The sequence below is a fragment of the Podarcis filfolensis genome, assembly GCF_964270895.1.
Source record: "Podarcis filfolensis genome assembly, chromosome: 8".
In the NCBI taxonomy this organism is placed as follows: Eukaryota; Metazoa; Chordata; class Lepidosauria; order Squamata; family Lacertidae; genus Podarcis; species Podarcis filfolensis.
In genome coordinates, this window is record NC_139611.1 from 79,351,777 (window position 1) to 79,373,097 (window position 21,321).

Sequence of the window (21,321 nt, forward strand, 5' to 3'; positions counted from 1 at the left end):
ACACAAACTAGGGTCTAGCATTTGTAGTGCAATATCTTATTCCTTTGTAGTGTAGCTTGGGAGGTGGTGGGAAGGAGAGGATGTAGCGTATGTTGGAAAGCAAAAGTATGCCTCTTTTTATTTATTTTGTGCACATGATCCATGTTAGAAAAAAAGCAACTTTTAGCTCTCATCTTTGCACCTTCTGCCATGCCATGCTATTTGGACCCAGTTATGTATAAATAGGGGTATGGGAAAGCGGGGAAGGAGTCAAGTTTGTTGGTGATGCCAAATTATTTAGGAGAATCAAAAAATTCAACAGAACTAAATGAAAAACATGATGGCAGTAATATTGCAAAATGAGATAACAATAATGATGATGATGATGATAATAATAATAATAATAATAATAATAATAATAATAATAATACCCTGCCCATCTGGCTGGGTTTCCCCAACCACTCTGAGCAGCTTCCAGCAATGGATAAAAACATAATAAAATGTCAAGCATTAAAAACTTCCCGAAACAGGGCTGCCTTCAGATGTCTTCTAGAAGTTGCGTAGTTCCTTATCTCCTTGACATCTGATGGGAGGGCGTTCCACAGGGCGGGTGCCACTGCCGAGAAAGCCCTCTGCCTGGTTCCCTGTAACTTCACTTCTTGTGGGAGGGAACTGTCAGAAGAGCCTCGGAGCTGGACCTCAGTGTCTGGGCAGAATGATGGGGGGACCACCTCCTGCGGTGAGCACTGGAAGGGAGGATAAGTGGCCTTTAGGGGCCTGGTCCTCTCATGGATATTCCAGGTTCCTCCTCTGAATTTTCTGCTTCCATTAAAAAGAGAAAGAAACTATTGTTTTTACTTGCAGGAGATAACTAGGAAAAACATGCAAGCAGTGTTCTGCCCTCTTGCTCAACAAAAAGTAAACTGCTTTTCAGTATTGGCCACTGAAATGTCTTTCCATTATATTGGTCAAGATATAGTAAGAGAGAGATGGGAATCTGCCAGAAGTTATTAGACTCCATTTTCCATCAGCCTTAGCCAGCAGGGCCAATGGTCAGCAGGGCCGGAGGCTCCAGAGGGTGGCACCACTGCCACTGTGCACCCACTGCATGCCACCTCCAGTTGCCCACAGGGCACACACTGCTGCTGGGTGACCTCTTCCTCCTCCTGTTCCTCTGCCACTGTGACTATGTCCTCCCCACTGTTGTGTCTCCTTTACACCACCTGGAGGCAGCCTGGGGAAGCTGTGGTTTGCTTGGCTGGCAGGTGGTCTGCTGTGCAGGCTATGGAGAGGTGGGGATAGATGAGGGACTGTGGTGGTGGGACTTGGTCACAGCAGCGGAGGAGCAGTAGCAGGTGCCGAGCAGTAGTAGATGCCCAGCGCTGATGAAGATCAGGAGGGGACAGAGGAGGGGGAATAGCTCCAGGGCTTTTGCCTCAAGCAGCAGAATGACCTGGGCTGGCCTTAATGGTCAGGGATGATGGGAGATGGAGTCCAATAATGCAGGAGAGCCACAGATTGCCCATCCCTGATCCAACTAGGCATATATTTTCAAATTCTATGTACTGTAAATGTTACTGTATTGATATTTAAATACTTTAGATTAGTATTTAAGTTCTGGGTGTTCTGCTCTGATTCCCCCCACTGCCGCTTGGTGTACCGTCACAATCTGATTTAGCGCTCACCCCCATTTTCTTTCCACCCTCTTTTCTTTCTCTCATAGAAGTAAGAATGTCTAAGCCCCTGGAGCTGGAGAAGGCGCGGCTGGAGCTGCAAGAGGAGCACACAGGTAGCAGTGCCTGGAGGGACGGGATGGGAATTTATTTGTCCATTATAATTTTTATGAACTAGCAAAATATCTGTCATTATGAGCTTTGAAAAGTGGGTGAGGGATGGGAGACTGCTGTGATGTGCACAGTGATCACTAGAGTAATCTCACCTCAGTACAGACTTCTGTGCTCCTCCATCACCCAACAACGGTGCCCAAAAGCCATTTTCCTTTGTCCCATAACCCCACAGTTGCAGGGAGACCATGCCTCAGCTTTCATTTGCTTTGCTCTGTCCTGAGTTCCATTCTTTGGTCCTAATGGAATGTGACAAACTGACAAGCTTAGGAACTAGCCTTCATATAATATATGAAACACATGTTTTGTGATATGTACACTTCTTGTTTCTTTTGTAAACTCCTCCTCCTTCTCCTTACTATTATTGTAAAATAAATCCTCCCAATGTTCTGCATTTTAAAAAGTTTTTTGGACCCAATAAATTAGACTAAGCAATAAATATGCAACTAAGGTAACATATGATTTGCACTAGCAAGTTTTTGAATGAATCTTAGTGAAGCAAATTTGGGGGAGAGGGGTAAAGCTGGGCATAAAGAAAAATGGTCATGTCGGGTGTCTGGGGACTGAGAAGAGAAGCAGTGAGAAGTCCTGAAAGCGATTGTTTTAGGGGAGCAGAAGGAATGAAGCAGAGAATAAATGGTAGAAGGCAGGCTGGGTGGAAAGAAGCAGCCAATGTTTGGTACATGGCCATGCCACTTAACTATTTAGTGGGCCAGATTACCCCTTGGTAGAAAGAAGGGAAAGCACCAAATATCAGACAAAAAGCGGGGAGACCTCAGAGGTTTGCCTACCTCTATAAACATGCTACATGTACAATCCATAAAACATTCAGGAAAAAAAGCTTGTGTCTTTAGAATTTACTGTAATGTAGAAATGAATGCAAATATTGCATACAAAACCACCTAGCCTTTATATTATAACAACTCATTTCAAAAATGTAATTAAGTCCCTTTCTTTAAAACCATACCAGCATTGTCCAAAACGCCAGAATTATAGTATGGGTTGCATATATATCTTGATTTTAGAGTGATTCTACACTTGGGCATGTGTGTTCATGCATGTACAGTACCATAAGAAACATCATAGCCATGACTGAAATCCTGCAAGCGACAGAGAAAGGCACAGGGCCTGCGGGGAGAGGAGAAGAAGAAACAGGCATGGCAGGCTTGATGAGGCCTATGGGACTCCTATTTGGGAATGTAGGCCTTGGGAGGAGGGCTCAAGGAATGGGGATTATTGAAGCGATGGCTTTGTATGGAAGCTTTATGACAATTATCTCCTTTGCTTTCAGATACAGAAAGAAATGGACCTGACACAAACCACCAGGTGAGAAAAGGTGGCCAGAAGCTGGAGGTTTAAAGTAGTGGCACAAATGTTGTTGTGGCAGACAAGGGGCATGCTCTTAGTCTGTCCATGCTGACTTCCTTTTTCTCTCTTTGTCCCTTGCAGACCCAGCAGAGCAAACCTTCCCCGTTCTCCCCATCCCCAACCAGCACCGGCACCAAGGTAAGTGGCATCCTCTAGCCAACCCACTTGCAGCTTCCACTAGCACCACGGCAGGGGACAATGTTTCTCTGCCAGTTCTCACCATACTCAAAAGGGAAGACAGTTTCCCATACATGCTTGTAATAACAGTGGTCTCTACCAGTAGGGACCATCTTCCAACAGTTTGCAGGGCTGCTTTTTTATGCTTCTTTGTGCATGGGGAACAAGGTTAAGTGTCCTCTAGATACCATCTATGGGGAATAAAAATGTCACCTCTCATCTGCAACCACTATAGCCAAGTCTAAGAGAATGGAGGTCAGAGAGGGAAGAAATCAGGTTGCAGGTTATAATATTAATGAGGAAATAGGAATCCAATTTTGCAGTGCCTCTGACTGGGGAACCTCTGAACTTTGGCACCCAAGCCACACTACCACTTCACAAGGAGGAGAGATTTGCTTGTTTTGTGAATGGATGTGTGTGTGTATGAAAAAATGTATAAATACTAATAAATATATCAATAAATATATTTTAATAAATGTGTATATATATATATATATATATATATATATATATATATATATATTAATTAATAGGTAAAAATAAAGGTAAAATATGTTAATAGTTAATAGGTGAAAAGGGAGGCTGAGGTACCTAGCTATGTTCACTAGCAGCTGCCACCAGAGGGAGCACCGCATCAATTTGCAGTGCCCTTCGTGAAGAGGGTAGCCGCATTCTGATCTTCACAGTGGTTTGGGAGGTGCAAATCAAGCCAGCTTGTATCAGAATTCAGAAAGAACAAATTCCTGAAGTATCCCTATTTATTATGATAGAGGTGTATAAAATTATGCATGGTATGAAGAGAGTGGGTAAGAAACTCACCCCCCCATCATAATACTAGGACCTAGGGCCATCCAATAAAGCTACATGTTGGAAGTTTCAGGACAGACAAAAGGAAGTACTTTTTTTCACACAGCATGTATTTAAACGATGCAATTCACTACCAAAGATGTGATGGCTTCAAACTTAGCTGGCTTGAAAATGGGATTAGACAGATTCATAGAGGATAAGGCTATCAGCAGTGGCGGAGCTTGCTGCTCCGGCACCCGAAGCAGGGCATATGCTGGGCGGGGCTAGCCGCCTGCAGGGGCGGGGCTAGCCGCCAGGAGCGCTGACGAGTCTCGGGGGGGGAGGTGCTCTGGCGGCGGGAGCCTTTCATGATTAATACACTGATAAGTTTAGGCAATAGGTTTATTAGAGTGAAAAGAATTTGGAAAGGATAGGAAGTCAAGTTTACATTTCATTCTCCTTCTCAGTGCTCCTCCTTGATTCTCTGAAGACCAGTGGTCCAGAGGGTTGTTTAAATGCCTTTTTACAAAAAGGATTTCCGAATGGCCTGTGCTGTGCTTTGAAATCCCAATAAGTGGGGCTGCAAAGGGTAACATGACCTGCCACCCATCTGTCAAATTTTGTCCAGGAGGGTTGGAGAGACAAGGATCCGACCCACTCGCCAGAAAACGTTCTCCACCTCTGTTTATCAGTGTGTTTATCTGTCTTAGCTGACCACTGTTTCCTCCAGATCTCCTGTGGTTCTCTAAATGCTGTACTGCAACTCCCATCATTCCATGCTAATGGGAGTTGGAGTCCAAAGACATCTGTGGGCCACAGGTTCCCCATCCCTACCCCAGAACCAGCTATGGTGGCTGTAGATGAGTGAATTCTAAGGAAAAGTATCATTTCTGCAGTGCCATGAAGTATTATTTACTACATTTCTATTCCAGTCTTCATTTGTAAAGCAACTTACAGGTCCCTCAGGCTAGTCCTCCCATCAGGTCACTGACCTACCGGTACCTACTTAGCTTTAAAACTCTGTTTTTTTTACAGCCCCTCTATATTTTCTGGTTAAACAAATGTTGCTGTGTTTTGAAGCACAACAGAAACCTGCAAAACCCATTTTGTCCCAGGACTGGAATCATGAAGTAATTCAATATCCCCCCCCCCCAGTTGATTGATTTCTGAGTAACTGAAGAAACTTATTTTTCATTTTTCTGGTATAATATATAGCTGAGTGGAAGGTTGGGTGGGTCAGAACCGTGGGCAACTTTGTACTTTTGAAATCAGTGTGGTAGAGACTCATGAATCAAGTTTGGTTTTGCGGGGGAATTCCCTGTGCCTCAGGCCCAGCAGCAAAACAGGAAGCCAACCTAGCAATGAGTCAGAGAGATAGCATCAACTTCCAGTTGTTGGGATTTTGGTGCTTGTGTTGCTCTTTGTCCCTTTAGCAAGTCGCTTGCAGGAGCAGAGTGAATTAAACACGTGTAGAGCTGCTTATTTAGCATAATGTATTCAAGTTGCAGAATTTTTTTGTTTTCCTTGGTGTTGCTTAGCATCACCCAGCACCCTGGACAATGTTCCTCAGTTCCATTGGGCCATCATCCTCTCCCTGCAGTGACACAGATAGGACTCCGCATTTTCAATGGTAGCCTTAAAACCCGATCCTTTTGCGCTGCCCTGTGAGAGCTACCCATTGCCATAGCTCTGCTTAAGCGCTTCTTCCAGGCTGGTAGCTCGGATGTTAGGGAAGGGGAGATTAGGGGCACAAGAGAGGGGGTCAGGAAGCATGGAAGGAGAAGGAGGACAGCATCAAATTTGTGTCTCAAACAAGCAATGTTGAGCTGCAACAGGAGCGGAAGGATATCTGTCACACACAGCTGGAGAGAGAGTCGTACTGATTCTCTTTCATCTTGTTTTCTCCCTCCAGATCAAAGCTGAAGACCCAACAGAAATTCCTCCAGCTCCAGCCCCAGTCCCGGCTCCCTCAGCTCAGCAGCCACACCTGCCCCAGGCCCAGCTTATGTTAGCTGGCAGCCAGCTGGCTGGGGTAAGTGGAAGGTCCTGTGGCCAGACATAGATTACGGAGTTTGGCTTAAGTGGCCCAGGGGGTGGCAGGGAGGTGGGTACAAACAAAGGGCTGTTTCCATGACCAGTTTTCTAACAACTGAAAGTCCTGAACTCAAGAAGCATTGAGCCAACGTTCATTATATAAAAAGCATGGTTATTATCTGATGGGAAGCTTCTCTCTTTCCATATAGTTGTTTCATAGATTATGTAGAAACAAATCCAGGTTTGTAAGTATACAGATTAGAGAGAGAGAGAGAGTGTGTGTGTATCTTCTGACAACCACACTGTATGTGTTTATTATTTAGGTGTGCACTTGGAAAAAATAGTTAAAGAAATCATGTATTAAAAGGCCTGTGGTATCCGTTAATGATTCAGAATAGTTTAAGGGAAATAGAGGGTTGATAGGATGATGGTAGCTGGGGAGGCATGGCTCCCTGGCACTCTGGGGTGGACACTGAAGGATGATGAAAAGGAAATGATGATTTTGAAATCTCACCCCTCTCCTCTCCTCTTAATGTGGTAAGTAAAGGCCTGGGGAAGTGGACATTTCTCCAGTGCAGGTGTGGCTTGTGGAGAGGCTTGGATTGAAACTAAATTCTCATTCTGCATTGCCCTAGCAAAATGCTGCTTATACCTTCCTCATATAAGCAGTAAGAGATCCAGAATGGTGTTGTGTGTTCATCAGCATTTCTCAGTAATGTGAGAAGCTTAGGTTTGTCCACTCCATTCCTCCTCCTGTGCCTTTCCCAGGAGAAAATAAACACACACAGGATTTCCTGTCCCTGAACATAATGTGAAAGAACAACAGCCCTCATCTGCTTAGTGAAATTGTCCTATTGTGTTGAATTATAAGCACAGGCACTGCTGTCAGGAAAGGAGTTGGCAACCAAGAGGAATATATTGCTTGGCTCTCTGCTTGCTGGGCCTCTCATACCTCTGCTGATGCGCTGGGTGGGAGAAGGACCCAACTAACCAGCTTCTTCCTTCTCTCTGCCTGGTTGATTTCTCCTCCTTCCCTTTTTCGCCTCTACTCCCCTTTTGCCTGGTCACCCCCTCCTGGCCTGCCATCTGCTATGCTGCCCTTGGTACACCTCTTCTCTGCCTTCCACCAACCCAGCTTACGGCCCTGATGCCTGCCCAACAGCAGCTGCTTCTGCAGCAGGCCCAAGCGCAGCTCCTGGCAGCCGCCGTGCAGCAGTCCAATGCCGCAGCTGCCGCAGCCTCCTCTCAGCAGCCTGGGGCTGAGCTGACGGCGCCACAGAACCAGCCCCAGACGCCACAGCTTGCCCTGTCGCAGCCAATCCAGCTCACTGCACAGGTAAGGGCTTGTGCACGGGAGGCTCAGCTTGCCGGGGGTCTGGCCAGAATGGGTTGCCCAGCATTACACGCTCACCACCACACAGAGAATAGGGCAGAAGTCAAAGTGTATGACAGGCTGCTCATGCAGACATGGCCTGATCCACGATTGGCATCCATCTGTCTCAGGAGACAATGGAGGGGTGCGTCTTTCTGGGCGAGGTCAAACTGTTGGAAAGTTGCAGTGCCTGCTGTGGCTCTAGAGACCGATGCGGGAGAGACATGTTTTGTTGCAGCTGGGACAGGTGAAGGCGTTCAGTTATGCTGCTGCAGGTGCGCTGCGGCATTTCTTCTCTTATGTAGGGATGTGTATAGAAACTAGGAGAGGATGTGTTTGTTAGATATTATCCTTCGTGAGTTCAGCAGGCTGCATCCCTTTGTCGGCCAAAAATAAGGAACCTGTTGATAGGTTAGCTTTAACCTTTAGTTTTAGTAATGCAGGATGCTTTACTGCAGACTGGATTTCCTGTTATTTCCCCCTTTTCTCCCTTAAAAACAACAGACACGCCAAACAGTCTTCTTATAAGTAAAGATAGATTTCCTTGCTCAGTTTCACAATAGCAGTCTTGAGGCAGGCTGAAAATGTAGTTGCAGACAGTAGTTTAGATCAAAATGGAGTTTGAGCTGTGACTCAGATTCAGCACTTGTCCTTCATCCCTAGTCATTGATGAGGCATCGAAGAGAAGAGGAGAGAGAAATTGGAGATCAGGAATCAGAGAGAGAGCAGGCTGGGAACGTGACCGGCTTATATAGGCTGTGCCCCTTTTACCTGGCTGTACACAGTGGAAGTGGCTCTCACAGGGAGGATTTTCTGTAGACCCTGTGAGATCCAACTTCCTCTGTGTGTGTCTTTCTAGCAAACACATTGCCACTCGCCATACCTGACCCTGGTCAACTGTAGGAGAATCCTCAACACCTTCACCGGACTGCAGTCCTCAGCATTAAACTGGCATAAATTTGCATGGTAGATATACCCACACTCTTCCTCCCACTCACTTCTCTGTTCTAGGACATCCAGCAGCTGCTCCAGCTCCAGCAGTTAGTCCTCGTCCCAGGGCACCACCTCCAGCCGCCTGCACAGTTCCTGCTGCCACAGGCCCAGCAGGGACAGCAAGGTAAGAATGGCTTGTGTGTGAAAATGAGACTGCATAGGCCACACTCCGCTTCTCCTGGCAAAAGGGTCTTTGCAGGCAAGCAGTTCCTAGTGCAACGAGCTGTTGTTTTTCCGCTGTAAGCTGCAAATGAAATTGCCATTGACTTTATGCCCTGATGGGGGGAAAGCTCAGCGAAGTGCTCTTTCCCAACAACTTTTGAGATGTATAAGAAAAACATTCTAAAATGTTGTGGTAAGTCTGAAAAATAAAATATTGGCACAGGATGAAAAGACAGCAGCATTTGAAAATCAGCGCTATAATACTCTTTCATAGAAGTGCAGTGGCATGAATATTTTAATATTTAAAAATGGTTCTAAAAGCATTTTCAGTGTTAATTAAAACATTTTTTAAAACAACAACAATGTAATGAAATGATGCTGACTAGAAAATAATAATAGTGAAGGTGAAATGGCAATAGGTTCAGCTGCTTTAGGCAGCAGATGCCAAAACCAGATGGAAAAGAAAATGGAAGAGTAACAATACTATGGTGATTTACACCTGTAAAGATTCCACTAGTGTTTTTATTGTTAACAACAACAACAACAACTTGGGATTTTTTGTGGTCTGCTGAAAACCAGAAGAAGCAGCACAGAGAAGACACAGGGGGGAGATAGTGAGTTGATGATGTTGTGTAGATGCCCTATAAAAAGTGAGTGAACCAAGTGTGAGGATAGAAAGCACCTAGTATGGAAGCACTGTAAGGTAGGGATGGGGAATCTGTGCCCTCCCCCCTCCAGATGCTCTTCGATCTACCAAACTACAGCCAATGTGGCCATTGGTCAGGAATGGTGGAGTTGTAGTCCAGCAACATCTGGAGGACCACACATTCCTCATCCCTGCTGTAAGCCTTGGACAAAAAACCCAAAACACAGAGTTCACTGTCAGCCTACATCTACTTACCCCACCCTCAGCAAGCCCAGGTCTACCAGGAATTATGTTCAGTCCTGAAAGGTGATAAAATCATGTGTCTGAATATTTTCAAAGTACTTTTCCCTCACCACAGAATTCCCCATTTGTTCCCCCCATTCTGGGATGAAGAGGCAGATTAGGGAACTGGAGAAATCTGTTCCACTTTGCCTCAGCATAAAGCATTTTATTCTCTCAAGTTAGAATCATGTGCTGGATGGTAGGGATGAGACGATTTGCCAATTTTGCTTCATCTCAGTTTTTCATTTTTCCAATCTTAAGTTTCCACACCAGTTTGCAATTAAAAAAAAGAAAGTCCTCATGAAAATTCCATCAACATTTTTGTACGAATTTATCCTAATAAATATATTTTTCCAGAGCAATTTTCTTAATATAACACTACATTTCTATGTTATTTTCACAAATATATGATTTTATATGCAGCCTTTGCTCTCATATATGAATCTTAGTGCAAAATAACCTAGCTGGAGAACTGCATTGCAGAATTTGGAGAATTATGAATTTCAACAAATGGCTGTGTTTCAGATTATACTTTGTTTCAGAAAGTGTGAATTAAATAGGCTCACCTTCAAATTCCTCCCCAGTCTGCAAGAAGAGACAAACAACTGTGAAGAATAGAAAAACCACATTTTCTAAATGCTGCAGTGTCCAGCTAGGCTTTTTTCTTGTCTGCACATTTTCAGCAGTAGCTGCCATTGTGAATTTTTATTTTCTCTTCAGCCAGTGAGGAGTAGGATTTTACTTTGCTTAAATAACAACAGTGGAGGTTTTTAGGGGTCTGAAGAATGGCACCAAATTGGCAGATTTTCCCCCCGGGTTTGATCAGTAACTTTTCACACGGTGGAATAAGGTGGTGCTTGATTTTGCAAAGCTGAGCTGTTCACTACATTTTTCCCTCACAGGGCTGCTCCCGACACCAAATCTCTTTCAGCTACCTCAGCAAAACCCAGGGAGCCTCCTGCCGAACCAGCCTCGTGCAGGACTCCCAGCACAGGTGAGTGCGTAAAATACTCAGTGGGAATGCAGAGATTGCCAGCCTTGGTCTGGCAGTCTCATTCTTCATCTTTTAATGCTGTACTCTGCTCCAGAATATCTTGCTTTGAAGAAAAGACTGATTCACCACAGTTAACGCAATGCAATGATCATTTTGTCAGACCCTTGAAGGCAGTGGCGATCAGGAATTTGTTTATTTGTTTAGTACATTTACACCCCTTCCATTATGGAACTTCACGGTGGTGTGCATGGAGGGGGGGTCCTTTCCCACTCAGTCTTCCAACCAGGCACTGATCAGACCTGCTTAGCTTCAGCATGGTGGCTCTGTATCTTGTGCCCTGGGACTATGAGGGTTGTGATCACTCATCTCACCTTTGCCTCTGCTTAAACAGTTTCCCATGTAGTGTTTCAAAGACTTGCAGAAATGTCTGACCAGAGCCAACAATGGGATATAAGTAATATTGTAATATTGACACCACCTGGGAAGCAGTGTCTTTTTGTCCCACTGCTTGGCCCGGGAGGCAGGGAGGGGAAAACCACTCTTTAGTGTTCAACTGAAGCACACAACAAGTTGGGTTTTCTCTAGATTTGCTCCAGTGTGGAGCTAGAGTGCAGGGTTTCCCTGGGAAAGGAGTGAGTCAGGCAGAAGACCATTTGGCCCCATGCTTTCTAGGCACGGGACTGGTAGAAGTGTGGATGAGCCCTAAGCTGTTTCTCTGAGGTCTTGTTCATACATTATTCTTTGCCTTCTGTTCAGTGCTTTCGTGCATCTTGGTTCAGCATTTCTGTGTCTTCTTTCCACTCCCCAGCAAGTGACTCGGCCTGGCCTCCCCGAGTCCCACCTCACTCACTCACAGCCGCCCAAATGCCTGGAGACCCCTTCACACCCTGAGGAGCCCAGTGACTTGGAGGAGCTGGAGCAGTTTGCCCGCACCTTCAAGCAGCGGCGTATCAAGCTGGGCTTCACACAGGTACAGGCCAAGGTGTCTGGCTTCGGCTAGTCCACGATGGAAGAGTGGGATGTTGTTGGTTTCCTTTAGGGGGCTGTGCTAGATGTTGCCCTGTGAACATTTTCGCTGTGAAATTATTACTATTTTTTTCTTTCCCCCCAAAGATCTTTATTGAAACTTAACATATATACATAATAACCAAAATTCCCAATGATTCCCTCACATAAAATATAATATCTAAATTACAACAGCTACTTAATTATACACATAATTATAAAACCCACCACCCACCCTCTACTTCCCTCCACAGCAATTCAACTTCTTTATATTTCTTTCTACATTTTCCCCTTGCATTCTATAATAAATTATTTTTGTTACATTCTGATTTTTCCTTCTTTATTGGTTTTGTTATTGCTTACATTTTTTTCCCTAAGCCTATTAGCATGTCATTTTTATAACAATATTTTGACATATAATCTTCAAAATACTTCCACTCCATTCTTAACTTTTGATTTGATTGGTATCTTATAATTGAAGTTAATTTTGCCAGTTCTATATACTCAATTTACAAACATTTTCGCTGTGAAATTATTGTTCTGTTTATTAAATTTCTATACCGTCCTCCATCCAAGGACCGCAAGACGGTTTACAACATAAAAACACAAGAACACATAACATAGTAACAAACGAAAACAAGAACGACTCTCCTCTCAGTTTAAAAGGCCTTCAATTAGCCGAAGGCCTGGGAGAAGAGGAATGCTTTTGCCTGGCATCTAAAGATATGTAATGAAGGTGCCAAGCAAGCCTCTCTGGGGACAGCATTCCACAAGCGGGGAGCCAATGCAGATAAGGCCTGTTCTCCTGTTGTCACCCTCTGGAGCTATTGTGGAGGAGGCACACAAAGAATCATAGAATTGTAGAGTTAGAAGGGATCCCAAGGGTCATCTAGTTCAACTGCCTGCAATGCAGGAAAGAAGAACCTCGGATGATGATCACAGGGTCCAGATTGGTTCATATGAAAGAAGCATCAGGGATTGAGACGGCAATGTTCCCTGGGGGAAAAAAAGACTAAGGTCACATTCAGATGACCTGTTTATTGAACATTCATTCCAATTTGTTTGCCCAAAGTTTGTGGGGTGGTTAGGCTTTAGTTGAGATTCCTGCATTGCAGGGGGTTGGACTAGAGGATCCTTGGGAGCCCCTTCCAACTCTACAATTTTATGATTCAGTGATTTAGCATTCATTCTTAATTGTTCACAGGGAGCCTAGATCATGTTGATCTTTTGAAGCGGTGGTCATGTATCACCAAATCATATTTAATTGTGCAACCTAAACTTGCCTGAATGTGATGGAATTGAAAATAGTGACATTCTGGAAGTGCCCCAAACATACATAGAATTGAGAGCAGCTCTAGAAAGTACATTCCCCATGTTTGTTGCCATAAACACAACCTTCTCTTTGGGATTAACCTGAGGAGAGGCAGAGATCAAGCCAGTTTGAATACATAGCCTTAAGTATTGTATTGTATTGTATTGTATTGTATTGTATTGTATTGTATTGTATTGTATTGTGTTTATTTATTTATTTTATTTACAGGCTTTTTTACTACTTTTAGCCAAAAATGCCTCTCTAAGCAGTTTATAAGCATCCACAGTACAAAACCAGTAATATTTTAAAGAATTTTTAACAGTAGAAATACATTATAAAACAGTGGGTTGTATTCAGCAATTAGACCCACTGAAATCAGTGGATTTAGTTAGTCTTGTATTTCAGTGGGTCTATTCAGAGTATGATGCAACCCATTATCAGTAATGCAATAAAACTGAAGAGGAATAAAATCAGCCAGCCAACTAAAAATTCCATAATCTAAAATACGGGGGCAAATGAAAAAGGTTTTAAGCATGTACCAAAGAGAAGAAAATGTTGGTGTCACCTGTAGCTCCCTAAGGGGAGTATTCTACAGTTGAGGCACCCTCTGATGTATATACATGGTGTATTTCTGCTAGAGATGGAACTTGAAGAAGGGCCTCCTCTGATGATCTTAATGCCCCGGCTGGTTGTATGCTCTCGGTAACAGCTTCTCTCCCCACCTCTGTCTCTCTATTCCACAGGGTGATGTGGGGCTGGCCATGGGGAAGCTTTATGGGAATGACTTCAGCCAGACAACCATCTCGCGCTTTGAGGCACTCAATCTCAGCTTTAAGAACATGTGCAAACTCAAACCTCTACTGGAGAAATGGCTCAATGACGCTGGTAAGTGGAGAGGAGGAAGCGAGCAGGAAGAAGCTGAGGTCTGCTGGAGGAGGGGTTAAGGCCTCTCAGAGGCAAAAATAAAAGAGCTTTTGGGGGTGGGTCGGAACAAGCGATTAGAAGGAAGGTGGAGCTCAAGATCTGAGATATTTTCTGCTGAGGAAGCTAAGCCCTGATTGAGTTGGTGGAGAGGAAAGATGTGGAAATGAGCAGGTGTGAGGGAAATCATTGTCAGGGCTGGGGAGAGCATAACAGAATAGAAAAGACTGACTTCATTATCTAAGAATGGTCCCCACATGTCTAGCCTAATGCAGGTGTCAGATAGGCCTGAATAGGCCTTTGGGGAGCCGGTGGGTGGACAGGGGGCCTGGCCCAAGCCTCCAAGGACAGAGGGAGAGAATGCTAACTTCAGGCCTTGAGGAAAATTCACTTTATGGGCTCAAAGTTCTGCAGATTACTTCCCAGTAAGTCAGAGCATGGGAAAGTATTTCCTCATTTGCTTAATCAGCATATACATTCAACTTTAAAATTGCCCCTTGACTGCTACTAAGATAGATCTTCAAAGGTTTCGGTTTTTGAGCTGAGAAACTACTGTTACACAGGCTGCTTAAAAGCCAATCCAGTGTGAACTCTCTAAAGCAGGACTCCAACATAGCCCCCTCCAGATGTTGCTAAATGCCCATCAGCCCCAGCCAGCATGAACAGTGGCCACAGATTGTGGGAGTTGTAGTCTCAACAACATCTGGAGGACACCATCTCACAAGGAGATGGCAGAGAGGCAAGGGAGTGGTGTCACTTCTCAAGGCAAGCAAGTGGAAACTAGGCCCAGTAGAAGGAAGGATGAAGACAGCGGAACTGGATCAAGCCACAGGACAGAGGTGACACACCAGGTGGGTGCTGTACACTGGGTGATGATGTTTGCAAGGCGACTAAATGGCTCCCCCACACCTCATGTTTCAGAGACAATGTCTGTGGACTCCACACTTCCCAGCCCCAACCAGCTGAGCAGTCCCAACATGGGCTTTGATGGGCTGCCAGGCCGGCGCCGCAAGAAACGGACCAGCATTGAGACCAATGTCCGCTTCGCATTGGAAAAAAGCTTTCTCGCGGTGAGGCATTTCTCATTGTACCTAAAGAGTGATATGAAAAAGCCAGGTTTCAAATTCCTGTTCTCCTGTGAAACTCTGACCTTGGCTAGTACGGTTCCTCACCGAACCCACATCTCAAGGCTGCTGTAAGGACAGAAGCAGACAAGCCCATGCATGGGCCACCCCGGTTTTATTCTCAGGAAGTGTGTGACATATAAGGAAATGAATAAAAACAAAATTAAGCAATTTTACAATGTGTTCATTTAGATTGTATATCGCTTCCCAAGGCTTTCAGCAACTTTTCCTTATCTCTAGTTCTTCATGGGGAAAAGCTGTTGAGGAAAAAGGCCAATCTTACTGCCCTTGGCAGCAATTGCAAGAAAATCAGGGGTTATGCCAGGGAATGGGAATCTGAGGAACCAAGGCAAGGGTGGGGAACCTTTTTCAAAGTAAGGGCCACATTCCTTTCTGGGCAACGTTCCAAGGGCCATGTCAGTGGTGGGTGGGGCCAGAGGCAAAAGTGAGTGAGGCAATCAATGTACATAGTAAACCTTTGCACAGTAGGCAAGTTTCTATACATACCTCTCTAACCTCAACCTAGGCAAGCAAGAGGCATTATCTGAGTTCAGTGACACATTCCTGCTGGGCAAAAAACACTTGTGAGAATCGAGGCCAGCTATGCATGGGGCCTGGAGAAAGGAGGTATAGCCAGAGAGAGTGGCAAGGAGGCTCACATTCGGCGCTTGATCCTGAGGTTTCTCATCCCTGGACCAGGCATGAGTCAGAATCAAAGAAAACACGAGAGCCAGGAAATCCACTTTGCTGTGGCAAACTCCTGACCCAAACAGGAAGCCCTCTATAGCTCTTCCTATTTAGGAGGGCCCAATGGCCATCCTAGGAAGAGCTTGAGAAGACTTCATTGGCCTACCTAGAAGTCCAAAACTGCTGCTCTGGTGGCTCACACAGAGCCAAAGGCTCCTGGTTTTAGCCCAGGTAATTAATGACACACCTATTTTACAACAAAGGGGAAAACAAGGCTGAGACTGTATGACTTGCCCAAAGTCTTTATGTCAGTCCTTGGCTGAGCTACCACTTGAACCCAGGTCTCCCAAATGAATGGCTGACTCTCTTCTCATTTGATTCCAGCTGATAGAAGTGTGTACACACCATACATTTAAAGCACATTACTTCCCCCAGAGAATCCTGGCAGCCGCAGTTCACCCTTCACAGCACTACAGTTCCGAGGATTCTTGAAAAACCATGTGCTTTACATGTGTATTTAAATGCAAGATGTGTGCACAGCCTAGGTGTGTGTTCTAGGTTGTTTTTTAAGTGCATTTAACTCTGTTGCGTTTAACTGATAGGTCAACTTAAGCCTCACGTTACTGGTTGTCAGAAGGAAAGGCAGGGAAATTCTCAGCAGGTTGACGTTTTGTCATGTAATGTGTACCAGAAAGAGCAGAGAAAGTGACACAGAGCAGCAGCAGTTCTGTGCCTCATCCTTTCTAGTTTCATCCGCTGCCTGTATTTCAGGTTCACGTGATAGTTTGCCAGCAGATCTAACATTCTTTAGAATGAGTAGAACAGCCCCCTACATGTTTCTATGATTTGTTTTGTTTTGTGTTCCTGTTTTGACTCTATGCCATGACTTGCCCCAATGTCACACCATCCTGTTTCCCCCCTACTTCCAACACCTTCCCCCAAACTGCAGAACCAGAAGCCTACCTCAGAGGAGATCCTACTTATTGCCGAGCAACTGAACATGGAGAAGGAGGTGATTCGCGTCTGGTTCTGCAACCGCCGCCAGAAAGAGAAGCGGATTAACCCTTGCAGCTCTGCTCCCATGTTGCCTGCCCAGGGCAAGCCTCCTGGCTACAGCCCTCACATGGTACGTTCCTACACACGTTCACTCCCCCCCCCCCCGGCACAAAACTCCATGGAATATACCTGTACGGAACATGCCTTCTGTGCTGTGCAGGTGAAGGCCTCTTGCAGGGTGTCCATTCTGCACAATAGTTGAATTTGGCCTTTAGAGCTTATTTATTTCAGTAAAATTATATGCTACTTGTTTTTTTGGTTTTTTGTAACCCTCAAAGCACTTTACAAAAAAGCAATCAAATTTATCACTTTAAAAAAAAGATAAAAGCAACTGTTTAAAACTTTCAAAAAATTTAAACCAGTGATATGCTAAAATAATAGTAACAGGTGTTGTGGTACCTTCCTGTTAAATATTGGACAGGTGCTAGCTCTGTTTGTCTTCTTGGCACCTGCTGAAGACTTTCCTCTTCCAGCAAGCCTTTTAATTAGTGGCCTTTATCCAAGTCTGCATATGTGTCAGGATTATTTCTAAGATGTCTTAATAGTGCTACTTTTTCTGAATTTGCTGCCCTGGGCTTCTTTCAGAGAATAGACATTTAATAAATAAAAATGAATAAATTTAATACATACATGTATTATTTTCCTCTGCACTGCACATTTAATCATACACTTAGCTTCACAGTTTGGAGTGTGAACCCCACCCCCACTACTTCCCCCTAATGGACAATGCCTACATTACTTGCCCCCCATATGATACATAGCTTCCTTCCTTGATACATCCTATTACACGATGCATATATTGTGCTCATACAAAACTCTGCCTACCTACCTGATCTTTCACTGCAACTTCACTGAGCTTGCATTTACCAATCCACTTACCACCCCATTTGATAAAACCATACATGGTACAAACTTTCCAGGTCCCTAGGCATCTTACCTTAACTTCCTCAAATAATGTACATTCCTATTGCTCACATTACAGAATTTGTGTCTAACATACTTAAATCGTTCATGAGTGTCGCCCCAGCCTTGTCTGCTAGTTGCATCTTAGATATGATCCCCAGTCAGGGGAGAAAGGTCTTTATGTGGATTTTATCCATTGTGTCTCTGACAGTCCGTTTCTCTGCTGCATCTCCTCCAGGTGACCAGCCCAGGCACCGGCACAAGTCTGCCCCTCTCCCAGGCTTCCAGTAGTCTGAGCACAACAGGTAGTTGCCTTTTGTTGACACCTTCTCCCTGGGACCCCCTTTCCCCTTTCCTTTGCCTCCTTCTAGCATAGCTGTCCAGTGGTGGGCTGCTGAGAGCTCAAGGTATTGAGGTTGTGGGAATGACACAAGAGCAGTCTGTTGGGTTACGAGTGAGAATGCATCCTGATGTTAAGACTTCCAAAGGCCCAAGCGCTTTTGAGGACCCACTCTCGGCACTTGCAAAATGCTTACAGTCATTCAAAGCACCTGCTGCCTCCATTGCCACCTCCTTCCCCAGCCCTGACCTGTATAACTTACCTTGGCACAGCAAGAGGTGGCAATGGCAAAGAAGGCAGCAGGTGCTCCAGAGGCCCCAGGAGAGCATGTTTCCATGTCATGGAAGGACTGGGACTACCAGGTAAGAAAACGCCGCTATGCACATATTATTCACTTGAGATGATGGGACTAGTTGTCCCAGTCCCATACCTGGTGTGGAAACAGTGCAACACTCTTGTGCTCTCCTTTTAGCTCTGCAAAACTTAACTTCTTGCTACACGCTTAAGGGGACTTGGAAGCAAGACCTGGAGTGCTAGTGAGGCCAAAAAGAGCACAAAAAAGTTGTGCTTTGCTCCCTCTGCTGCTACCACGTACCCCACACACTGGGAAATTGCCTCAGAATTGGGATGACCTGGCACTTGTAATGCTGCTGGCAATGCTATGGCAGATGCAGACATAGGAACTATGTCGAACTTGGTGAGATCTGCAGCCTGGATTCTGGGGTGATGCTCCAATGTTCCATCAGCAGGTGGTGGCAGTTGCATTGTCTGGTTACACCACAGCATAAAACCAATGCAAAGCCATCCAACCTGAGCTAGTGCTGATTTATTCAGTGACATGTTAGCGCATGAATATGTGCAACAACATCCAACAATAACATTTTTTTTTCTTTTAATGAAAAACATTATTAGGAGGCTGCAATTTTGGGCAGACAAATGACATGTGAGAAGGAGGATCTTAACTATTTGTGTGATGGTTATTCTTATGCTCAAAAGCATATGTGCTTGGTTGGCTTAGCTCTCCATAGCTCTCCCAATGTGTTTACCCCTGCAAATTCTCACCTGGCATTCTGCAGAGGGAAAAACAGTTTTGGAAAACTGTCCAACTGTCCCAATTATCTGAATGAAATACAGAGGGCTTATTCACACTTCCCTTTTGCCCCACTCTTTGCAGACACGGGTCTATGCTTAAAAGGTCAGTGCCTCTGGATCTTTCTCTGCGAAAACCTGCTCTTTAGCACTTTTCTAAAGCAAACATCACTTTGGGTTTTCTGCAGATTTACATTTACTCCGATTGAGCGTTAAAGAGCAGGTTTTTGCAGAAAAAGCTTTGCAGCAAAAAAAAGTGGGGGGGGGGGGGCTTGGACACAGAGTTTTAAAGTGCAGACTGTGCTTGGAAAGTGTGGATAAGCCCTAAGCCACAAACCATGGTTATACAAATTAGACACAGCTTGAACTCTCCTGCTTTGCTCTTCTCTTCCTCCAGTGGGAAACAATCTGTGGAGTTGTTGGCTTAGGGCAGGACCTGAGTGCAACAGCACAATCCCCACTTGTGATTCAGAGGTATACTGCCTTCAGTACTGGACTGGTATGGGGGCAGACCATGATGGTGGCTTCACCTGGTGGTATATCGCAGGTGAAACTGATGTCACTCCTGAATTCCTCTGCTACCAGTGCCACTTTCAACATTGGGCCGCTGGTAGCAGAGGGACAGGAGCAGTGGCGGTTTCACCTGCAATATACTGCCAGGTGAAGCTGCTATCACTCCGCCTTTCATACCACAGAGGGAGGAGCGAGCTGTATTGCCAGGCCAATACAGCTTGTTCCTCCCTTGGCTTCTTTAAACCTGTCCCCAGCTGAGCGAGCCCCGATGCTTCGCGCGCAAGCTGAAGAAGCATAGGGCTTGCTCAGCTGGGGGGGCAGGAGCAGTTTAATGCTCAGCTTGGGGGGGGAGCTTTCCCATCCCCCAGCTGAGCCTTGCAAAAAAGCCTCACAAACAAGTTGTCACAGCTTGCGAGGCGCTGGGGTGAAAGCATCTCTGCTCCCGTGGTGAGAGCTGCGGCAGTTTCGCCCCACGCCTCACTGTATCCAGCAGTAGCAAGATCTAAATTTTAATTACGTGCTCTGCAAAGATGTACTTAGTTTTGTCTTGACTCTGAACATTCAGGGAATGAGATGTCACACTGAGCCTCAGAGCAGCTTGGAAACATGTAGAGATCTTGCACTTCTGGGTGCCTCTGAAGTTCAGCATGCCGTTAGGCGGATGCCCTCTCTGGGGGGAGAGGCAGAGTTGGTGCAGCTCCCAATAATGGTTGGCTACCATGCCTGTGGGCTCCTGCTTCTGACCACCAGCCTTGGCAACTCTCCTTCACTTTCTTTGCTCTTCTTTTGGACAGTTACTACCTTGTCCCCCACAGTCTGCTCCCTGACCCCCAGTCGGACAGCGGTGGGAGCAGGGGGCACCACCCTCAACTCGGTCACGCCACCCCCAAGCAACAGCACAAACCCCAGCCCCCAGAGCAGCAGTCACCCAGCTATCAGCTTGCAAGGCCTGAATCCCAGTACGGGGTAAGTGGTGTGGGAGAGAAAGGTCTTTGGGGGGCGGGTTCAGCTTCCTCAATGGTTGGACTGTGGGAGAAGAGGTTTGATCTTGGCTAGGCTCACACCATTAGAGGGAGGGGGCCTTCGGGGACAGAACCCAAACAGTACGGGAATTAGAACTCGCCTGAAATAATAGACTCTCCATAAAACAGTGTCCACACGTCATTTTATGCTACCTTCTGGACCCATTTTGAACTGGTGATGGGGGGGCACTCTAGTGTTTGCACTGTAGATCCCCAACTTTAACCTGCTGCCTCTGGTTTGATTTCAGAAGCACAGTGCTAGGGGTGAATGCAGGGTTAAACCCAGCGCTAATGGCCACCAACCCGCTGGCCACCATACAAGGTTTGTGAAAAAGAAGATCAGACATGATGTCATCACTGCCATTTGCTCCACTGGCCTGTCTGTACAAGACTGTGTGTGTGTGTGTGTGTGTGTGTGAGAGAGAGAGAGAGAGAGAGAGAGAGAGAGAGAGAGAGAGAAGCAAAAAGTGTGTGTATGTGAACATATACACACAGAAAGAATACATAAACCCGAAACACAGCCATTCTTCAAAACTAATTACGTATTAGGAGAAATTCACACTAAAACATTGGTGAATTTTCATGAGGATTTTTAAAAAAAATTAAATAAATCACGAACTAATGTGGAGAGCTGAATTTAAGATTGGGAAAATGAGACACAGAGAAACTGACATATTCACTCATTCCTATTCTCAACAGGTGGCAGCATTGA

General features: G+C 45.3%; 2 protein-coding genes across 12 annotated transcripts in view; one reads left to right on the top strand and one right to left on the bottom strand.

The window, feature by feature from the left end:
- LOC310768641 (zinc finger protein 574-like) overlaps positions 1-21,321 on the bottom strand; it is a 290,700-nt gene that overhangs the window by 123,493 nt on the left and 145,886 nt on the right. The window lies entirely within an intron of this gene.
- The window catches only part of POU2F2 (POU class 2 homeobox 2), a 106,651-nt gene that overhangs the window by 78,179 nt on the left and 7,151 nt on the right, over positions 1-21,321 (top strand). For 9 of the 11 annotated variants that reach the window (XM_083627211.1, XM_083627214.1, XM_083627209.1 and 6 more), the window contains 14 exons: positions 1,703-1,768; positions 3,115-3,149; positions 3,273-3,329; positions 6,067-6,186; positions 7,324-7,524; positions 8,572-8,677; positions 10,546-10,637; positions 11,446-11,607; positions 13,698-13,839; positions 14,797-14,945; positions 16,636-16,812; positions 17,884-17,950; positions 20,382-20,553; positions 20,858-20,931. In XM_083627211.1, the coding sequence (XP_083483337.1) occupies positions 1,703-1,768; positions 3,115-3,149; positions 3,273-3,329; positions 6,067-6,186; positions 7,324-7,524; positions 8,572-8,677; positions 10,546-10,637; positions 11,446-11,607; positions 13,698-13,839; positions 14,797-14,945; positions 16,636-16,812; positions 17,884-17,950; positions 20,382-20,553; positions 20,858-20,931 (1,620 nt within the window). The remainder of the gene's footprint in view (positions 1-1,702; positions 1,769-3,114; positions 3,150-3,272; positions 3,330-6,066; positions 6,187-7,323; positions 7,525-8,571; positions 8,678-10,545; positions 10,638-11,445; positions 11,608-13,697; positions 13,840-14,796; positions 14,946-16,635; positions 16,813-17,883; positions 17,951-20,381; positions 20,554-20,857; positions 20,932-21,321) is intronic. The other 2 variants (XM_083627210.1, XM_083627208.1) reach the window with 2 other exon arrangements.